The sequence below is a fragment of the Gorilla gorilla genome, chromosome 1 (genome assembly GCF_029281585.2).
Source record: "Gorilla gorilla gorilla isolate KB3781 chromosome 1, NHGRI_mGorGor1-v2.1_pri, whole genome shotgun sequence".
NCBI classification, from domain to species: Eukaryota; Metazoa; Chordata; class Mammalia; order Primates; family Hominidae; genus Gorilla; species Gorilla gorilla.
In genome coordinates this window covers 186,203,459-186,212,460 of record NC_073224.2, presented here as the reverse complement: position 1 = coordinate 186,212,460, position 9,002 = coordinate 186,203,459, and the positions used below count along the sequence as shown (strand labels likewise).

The 9,002-nt window shown below is 39.7% G+C and overlaps 1 protein-coding gene across 7 annotated transcripts in view; it reads right to left on the bottom strand.

Annotated features, from left to right (window-relative positions):
• Positions 1–5,862: 5,862 nt before the first annotated feature.
• NDC1 (NDC1 transmembrane nucleoporin) overlaps positions 5,863–9,002 on the bottom strand; it is a 73,679-nt gene continuing 70,539 nt past the window's right edge. For 4 of the 7 annotated variants that reach the window (XM_063698486.1, XM_055349453.2, XM_055349449.2 and 1 more), the window contains one exon: positions 5,863–8,426. In XM_063698486.1, the coding sequence (XP_063554556.1) occupies positions 8,363–8,426 (64 nt within the window). In that variant the 3' untranslated portion in view covers positions 5,863–8,362. The remainder of the gene's footprint in view (positions 8,427–9,002) is intronic. The other 3 variants (XM_063698488.1, XM_055349443.2, XM_055349432.2) reach the window with 1 other exon arrangement.

The following is a 9,002-nucleotide window of genomic DNA, read 5'->3' as shown; positions in this document are numbered from 1 at the left end:
ATTTCTGCATCCAGCTAGAATTTCTCCTCAAAAAATGGGATTTTCTTTTCTATCACATTGTCAGGCTGCAAATTTTCCAAACTTTTATGCTCTGTGTTCCTTTTAAAACTGAATGCCTTTAACAGAACCCAAGTAACCTCTTGAATGCTTTGCTGCTTAGACATTTCTTCCACTGGCTGGGCATGGTGGCTCACGCCTGTAATCCCAGCACTTTGGGAGGCCGAGGTGGGTAGAATCACCTGAGGTCAGGAGTTACAGACCAGCCAGACCCATATGGTGAAAACCTGTCTCTACTAAAATTACAAAAATTATCCAGGCATGGTGGTGTGTGCCTGTAGTCCCAGCTACTTGGGAGGCTGAGGCAGGAAAATCACTTGAACCCAGAAGGTGAAGGCTGCAGTGAGCCGAGATCATGCGACTGCACTCCAGCCTGGGTAACAGAGCAAGACTCCCTCTCAATAAAAAAAAGAATAAATTTCTTCCACCAGATACCCTAAATAATCTCTCTCAAGTTCAAAGTTTCACAAATCTCGAAGGCAGGGGCAAAATGCCACCAGTCTCTTCGCTAAAACATAAGAAGAGTCACTTTTGCTCCAGTTCCCAACAAGTTCCTCATTTCCATCTGAGACCACCTCAGCCTGGGCTATATCATCCATACCACTATCAACATTTTGGGCAAAGTCATTCAACAAGTCTCAAGTAAGTTCCAAACTGTCCCACATTTTCCTGTCTTCTTCTGAACCCTCCAAACTGTTCTAACCCCTGCCTGTTACCCAGTTCCAAAGTCACTTCCACATTTTCAGGTATCTTTTCAGTGCCTCACTCTACCGGTACCAATTTACTGTATTAATCTGTTTTCATGCTGTTGATAAAGACAAACCCGAGACTGGGCAATTTACAAAGGAAAGAGGCTTAATGGAGAACTCACAGTTCCATGTCGCTGGGGGAGCCTCACAATCACGGCGGAAGGCAAGGAGGAGCAAGTCACATCTTAGGTGGATGGCGGCAGGCAAAGAGAGAGCTTGTGCAGATAAACTCCTGTCTTTAAAGCCCTCAGATGTCACGTGACTCATTCACTATCACGAGAACAGCACAGGAAAGACCTGCCCCATGATTCAGTTATCTCCCACTGGGTCCCTCCCGTAACACGTGAGAATTATGGGGGCTACAAGATGAGATTTGGGTGGAGACACAGAGCCAACCGTATCAGGGTATGTAGTGGTGTCTCATTACATTTTAAGTTTGTATTTTCCTAATAAATAAGGGTGCTTATTTCTCTTACAGGCCATTGGGATAAACTCTTTTGAAGCACCTATTCATCTTTTGCCCATATTGCTTTATGTACTTAGAGGTTATAGAAGTTGCATTAACATTTAGAACTGTATCATATTGGCCAGACACAGTGGCTCATGCCTGTAATCCCAGCACTTTGGGAGGCTGAGGCGGGCAGATCACGAGGTCAGGAGATCGAGACCACCCTGGCTAACACAGTGAAACCCTGTCTCTACTAAAAATACAAAAAAAAATTAGCCGGGCATGGTGGTGGGCACCAGTAGTCCCAGCTACTCGGGAGGCTGAGGCAGAAGAATGGCGTGAACTCGGGAGGCGGAGCTTGCAGTGAGCCAAGATTGCGCCACTGCACTCCAGCCTGGGCAACAGAGCAAGACTCCATCTCAACAAAAGAAAAAAAAAAAAAAGAACTGTATCATATTAAATGAATCTTTTTTAAAAAAATCTTTTATTATTTTGAGGTGTCCCTATTTATCTCTAGTAAGGCTTTCTGTCTTAAAGTGTACTTTGTCAAAAACTTACATAGCTATACCAGCTTTCATTTAGTGTTTGCATGTTTATCTTTTCCTATCCTTTTACTTTCAACGTATCTATCCTTATAATGAAATCTCTCAGCTATTGTTGAAATCTCTCAGGTATTGTTTGTCTGAAAAAAAAGTCTTTATTTCCCCACCATTTTAAAAGATTAATGCTGGGTATAAAATTCTAGGTTAGTAGAGTCCTTTCAGCACTTTAAAATGTCCATTTCGTTGTCTTCAGTTGTTTTTGTTGAGAATTGCTGCTCATTTGAAAGTGGCCTTTGGCCAGGCACGATGGCTTACACCTGTAATCCCAGCACTTTGGGAGGCAGAGGCGGGATCACTTGAGCCCAGGAGTTCGAGATCAGCCTGGGCAACATGGTGAGAACCTGTTCCTACAAAAAATTTAAATATTAGTAAGGCATGGTGGCACATGCCTATAGTCCCAGCTACTAGGGGCCTGAGGTGAGAGGACTGCTTGAGCCTGGGAGGTCAAGGCTGCAGTGAGCCAAGATAATGTCACTATACTCCAGCCTGGGTAACACAGCGAGACCCTGTCTCAAAAATAAAATAAAAGTGGTCTTTTTTTCTCTCTACTTTGAAGACTTTGTCTTTCGTTTTTAGTGCCTTTACTATGATGTAGTTCAGTGTGGGTTCTTTTTATTTATCTGTTTAGGGCTCATAAAGCTTTTTCAATCTGTGGCTTGATGTCTCAAGTTTGGAAAGTTCTCTGTTTCGTATCTTCAAAACTGCTTCTGTTCCATTAGATATCCCTCTCCTTCCAGGATTCCAATTACACTTATACATTTTCTCACTGTATCATCTATTTTAATCTATCTTCTGTATTTTAATATTTTTGACTTTCAAAGCTTTATTCTGGATAGTGTCTTCTGACCTATCTTCAGTCATTTTCTTCAGCTATGTCTAATCTGCCATTAAATCTACCCATTGAGCTCTTATTTTTAGTTATCCTGTTTCTGTTCTAGAATTTCTCCATGGTTCATTATCAAATTTTATATAAATGGCTTATAAGTACCTAACCACAAATTATATATGTAAATATGTAGCTTCCAGTTCTCTAATGAATTAGAATTTTTAGTCTCATTGAATATAGCAGTAATAACTATTTTAAAATCTCCGATAACTCTCTCATGCAGAGTCCCTATGGATCAATCTATTGTCGATTGCTTTTGTTGGTTCTCATTCATGTTATGCTGTCTCTTCCTGAGCCTGGCTATTTTTAATGGTGTGTAGAACTGTATTTGAAAATTTGTTTATAGATATAATGAAGGCCTATGGTGTTGTGTTCCTCAGAAAGGATTTATTTAGCTTCTGCCAGGGCCTGGAAATACTGGCAAACAGATAATCTCAATCCAATTTAATGAGGATTCTCCCTCAATTAGTTTATGACATCTACTTCCTCTTCATCCTTCCTCCTAAGGTGAAGCACTTTGGGGTCCCAACCCAAGGCAAGGGGATTTGCCAGCTCCTCTTTGCAGGCCTTGAATCCCAAATTTTGTCCTCTATCCTGGGAGGCTCTGGGAACTGCCCCTACTCTCCATCTCATCCTGATCAACAAAGGTAGGTTTGTAGAAGCTATGTTGGCACACCATGGCCTTGTCCCTCACGCCTAATTAGACCCTTGGATACTTCATCCATTTAGGCTAATTTCTTTCAATCAGGAATTTGGTTGGTATTCAGAACTAGCTGGTCAGTCTCTTACTACATTGTAAACTTGGGAGCTGGATGGAGTGGCAGAAAGCAAGGAGGGAGAATAAAACGTATGTGCAGAAAACAGCTGAGAAGGAGACCATGAGAGCTCTTCAGGTTCTTCCTGAGGTCTGGAACCTATACTTGTGCTCACCAAAACTTTCCTGTGCCCTCAGAATCAACTCTCCTTTCTATGCTTAACCTAATTGAGGTAGAGGTTGTGTCCTTGCAGCCAAACATCATAATATAGTTAGGAAGAGACTAGCGTTTAATATTTTTTTTAAGACTACACACCACTCTTACTAATGGCTTGAGAGGTAAAAGGATAAACCAACTAAGAGTCAACATATCTTCAAACGACTATCAAGGTAAAAATCTGATTCAGAGGTCACCTTCCAGTGTTTCTCTGCCAGGCATTCCATGGGACTTCCAGAACCACTTTACCAACAGAATCACTTATAAGGCACACTCAAAATCTGGTAAAATACATGTGAGCAGGGAGAGCATGAGCACTTGAGGGCGGTCCAGCCACACAGCTCTGCAAAATGAGGTGGGTGACAAAGTGGGCTAGCACCAGGACATCTAAGGACATGCTATGGTTAATGATAATGACGGTTAAGCTCATTCTAAAGAATGGGAAGTTTTTGCCAAAAAGATAGAAATTCAGGTAAAGGGAACATGCACCAGCACAGAACGGTGTGAAAAGGCAACCCATGTCATGTCACTGCTGCAACTTCAAGATAAGTATCTGAACACCTGAACACTGCTCAGCATTCCTGCATTACCTAGAGATTTAACTGTACTCTTCAAGCTTTTCAGTAACTGAATCAGATGGCAGAACTCTACAGCGAATGATAGTTCATATTGCTTCAGACACTCATCTGAGAGAACACATTAGCAATCCACTAGAACACTGGTTCTCAAAGTATGGTCTCAGGACTAGCAGCATCAGCATCACCTGGTGATGTGTCAGAAATGCAAATTATTGGGCCCTACCCTAGACTTACTGAATCAGAAACTCTAGGCTGGGTGCCATGGCTCACACCTGTAATCCCAGCACTTTGGGAGGCTGAGGTGGGTGGATTGCTTAAGCACAGGAGTTTGATACCAGCCTGGGCAATAGTGGGACATTGTGTCTACAAAAAATAGAGAATATGGCCAGGCGTGGTGGTGTGCACTATGATCCTAGCTACATGGGAGGCTGAAGTGGGAGGATTGCTTGAGCCTGAGAGGTCAAGGCTACAGTGGGCCAGGATCATGTCACTGCACTCCAGCCTGGGTGACAGAGAAAAAGAACCTGTGGAAGGATGGAAGGAAGGAAAAGAAACTCTGGAGGTGGGGCCAGTAAATCTGTTTTAATAAGCTCCTCAAGAGATTCTGATACATGCTAAAGTATGATCTAGAATAAACCCTTCTCATAATGTGATTCTGCTTAGACTTTTATTAAAAACGACATCTCTTGGGAACCAGCTGAGACCTCTTGAAGCAAAATCTGCACTATCGTGGAGCCCAGATTCTACATAGCTACTAAGCCCTCCTGGTGATTCCGATGCACAGCGGGTTTCAAATACCCCATTAGATTATAAACTCCTTGAGAGCAGGGACTGTCTTGTTCAGTTTATTTCTAATTGTTGTGCCATAAGAGACACTCAGTGAACGTTTGTGAATGATCAGCTAGTTCCACATCAACCTGCCCATCACGACAGCAACTTGTGCCAAGCCTGCTTAGGAGCATGGCAGAACTTTAGAGGTATGTGTTTATCCATCCCCTTTCTTGCCCCTCAAAACAATAAAGATTTTGCTTATTTAAAAATGGTCAGCAGCTTGGTAAGCATAGCTGGATTGTTAACTGGTGAATGAAAGCCATCTTTGTTTTAAGCTATTTGGTTGTAAAGAAAGGTAACTATGGCTTGGGAGAGCTAGAAGGGGTTTGAGGTACCTCAACTACCTAGAGGTGAAGTTCAGATTAATTTAAGTAACGTTGACAGACGTTAACTGTTAGCCTAGAGGAATACGATCCGTTTGGAAACACTATTTTGGCAAGAAAAGAAACTTCTGTTAAGAGATGGCTTTGAGCACCTCCACCCTTTGTTTAGTTTTGTCAGCCAAGACAACAAAGAATGAGACTTTCTGAATTCAGGCTCCTTAGAGTTACCACGAAACCCACCAAATCAGTCTAGGTTAAGGGCAAAAGCTGACTTCTCAAGAAGTTCAACTCTTTCTGGTTTTATAAGCAACAACTCTGAGACTAAATTGAAATGATTCAGGAAACATCACCACCACCACCACCCCCGCCCAGAAATTAAATAATTGACCTTACAAACACACATATTTCAATTAACTGTTCCATTTTTTAAAATTGCCAATTTATTTTTCTACCCAATCCAGTATCAACGATATACAAAAGGATATAAACAGACTATCATGAATATTTACAGGATGACACACCAAACAATTACCAAGGAACAAATCCTGCAAAGTAACAAACTGTTGCTTATCCATGTCCACTCAACTGTACAAGGTTTATTTCTAGGACAATTTCCCAGTTCTCTGGGAAAGAAGTTCTGTGGATTTATACCTTCCATAAGGGTCAAGCAAACATGCTAAGAGCTGATACCATCATGTTTTTATATTAACAGCCGAGAAAGGCTTTTTAAAGAACACTCTCTTTCAGGCCAATGTTACAGCATTAGTGGGCTCATAGACAGGATGTGAGTTCATCAAAGGAAATGCTTCTCTCCTCTTGGTCTCCCTAAGGTCCTCCTCCTAGTACACAGGAGGAGTTCCCCATAATAACACCCTAGTTCCAACAGATGGTGTGTAGATTATCAACACACAATGAGAAAAAGAAACTGACCCCCTTACCTACCAAATACAATACAGATCTGGGGAGGCAGTTTCCAGATCTTCAACAGGCAGACACTATGTGGCCTGTATTTAGTACACAGCACATTCTCTTAAGAGAAAACAGGAATGAACATTCTCAGAAACATTCACATTGCTCATCAAATGTAGCTTTACCCAAAGTATACAGGAAATGGCAAAAACCTAAACCTAGCTGGACATTTTATACAAGTAAGTCAAAGTTCAAAGGAATCATCCTATCTTTATTCTCAGAAATCCAATGGGTTGAATATCACAGTTCTTCTTTAATGGAAGCAGAAGATTCAGAGTCCTTGTCTCCCAAAATGCCTCAGCCAGGGTCAGCACAGAGAGTGGAATATAAAAAGCTTAACTGTGTTAATACATGGAAGACAACAGCTCTCAGTCAACCTAGCCACAATTTTCTGTCTTGGCCATCTGTAAGAAACGACAACGTTTGAAATTCAACTTTCACATTCAAAAAAAGAAATCAATTCAGCTTCAGACACAAAGCAAAACCAAAAACAAAAAAACAAATGGCAATAGTCTACATATCTAAACACTTGACAATTGGGGAACTGTCCCACGTGATATGCTCAAGGCCAGTAGCACCCATTTATAATTTGGCATGTACTGCTTGAAGGGGCAACAGGACCCGGAGCTAAAATATTCAATTATAAAGATATAATACATCGATGAATCAGACAAAAGTAGACATATATGATACCACATTAAAGATTCATATACAGTACTGTGCTGACTTTAAAGAAAATATTTTGGGACACTAGAAGGAAAAGACAATAGGAAAAGAATTACAAAGGAGCATTTCAGTCCAAAGCCAGTCCAGTGAATATCTATGACTAGGATTTCCAATATTTGATCTCCAAAGAAGCTGATCTAATAAATTCTAACAATACTTCGTTCACATTTGGGACACACAACATACTTCCAAGTACAGTAATCCCTCTGACATTTTGGTTTCACTTGCTATTTGATGACTAAGTTGTTTCTGGCTATAAAGATCTTCCTATTTTAATTAGCCATTTAACACTACAGAGGCTGCTCCCTTTGAGAGACCAGACAAGTTTCACAGAATTTGATCTAATGAAGATGAATGGTGGGGAAAAAAGGGAACATTTCCTGGGTTTTTTTGCAAACCTTTTTCTCTTGCTTGAAAAACTCTGCAATCACTTAATGTTTTGCTCCAGAAAAAGAAAGCAAAACTAGCTGGGAAAATACCCATACATTAATACTTTGTGTTTACTAGCATGATATAAAATAAATTCATAGATGTCAGTCAATTGTTTCTTAAAGACCAAATGTGAACTTTTAATCTTGTAACTTAAGAACTGAGTTTTTCCATATTCCTTTATATAGAGTTAGCATCTGTAAACTGAGACCCTTTTTTGGGTAATCATACAAATTTAATTTGTCCCTGGAAACAAAAACCCAACCTAACAGATTAACAAAATATGTCCGTTAGACAATATTTTTTGTGAATATTGCTGCACTGTTACCATTTTTATCCTTCAGTAAATGAAACTACACTTAAAAAGTTTATGTATTTTGAGTTTACAAAGAGCTAAACTCTTAATTAAGAAGACTATGAAATCAACCTATACTCATTTCAGAACTGGCTTCCCTCTTTTCAAAAGTAAATTCTAAAAGTTTTTTAGTTATTATTATTAAGTTATATGAGCTAGAGACATTTCGACTGCCATCAATGCTTCTGTAAAATTGAATAAAGATTTTATTATACCACACACACAAAAAGCAATCGGTACAGAAAAGGCAGTTTTCAGTTATTCTGTTGAGAATTTCTTTCCATGATTTCTCCCATTAAAGTATAGTTTTCAAAGCAACCACCACGACAAAGGAAGCATCTAATTAGTCCGTTTTCTTCTGATCCAAGAATGCTGAACATTTACTGTCCCATCTGTAGTTGTATCAGCAGTGTAATGAACACAGTTTATATTACTTAACTATTCTTTGAACTCCAAGAACTGTTGAAGTCTTTTCTGATGTTCTGCAGATGCTTGCACAGCACTAAATGAAACATAAATTCAAAGCATAAGCTTTATTTTACATTAAGCATATTAAGTGAACCACAGAGCACAGAGACAATATTTTTCAAAACAATTAAAAATGAATAGAAATCTTCACGTATTTAGTATTTCTGAAAAAGCTGGATGAAAACTCTTTTTAATCTAATGAAGAGGAGGGCTTGCATTCAGTAATGGCATGCTTCTATCTTCTAAAAGACCAAACAAATTAAGACTGACAAGTGAAGGCATTGACTTTAACCTGCTCTGCTATGGAACCTGCTGTGCGGAGTTCCAGGCCTTGGAGTAGATTTTCTGGATTTTATTATTTTATTTAAACCAGATTCCAACATTATCTTTGAGTTGTGGAGTATCTGAATTGCCTTTAATACAAAATCCTTTAATCTAAAATGTTTGGTTAAAACACAATAGACTCCATTAATTGTTTTCAAAGGTAACAGCTTGGTGGTTTAGATTTACTTCTCCCTTTGAACATAAGTTATGTTTTGGATGCGAACACTGTGTTCTCTCTCCACCCTCACCATCACGAAAATATATTACACCTTGACAAAATTAGGGC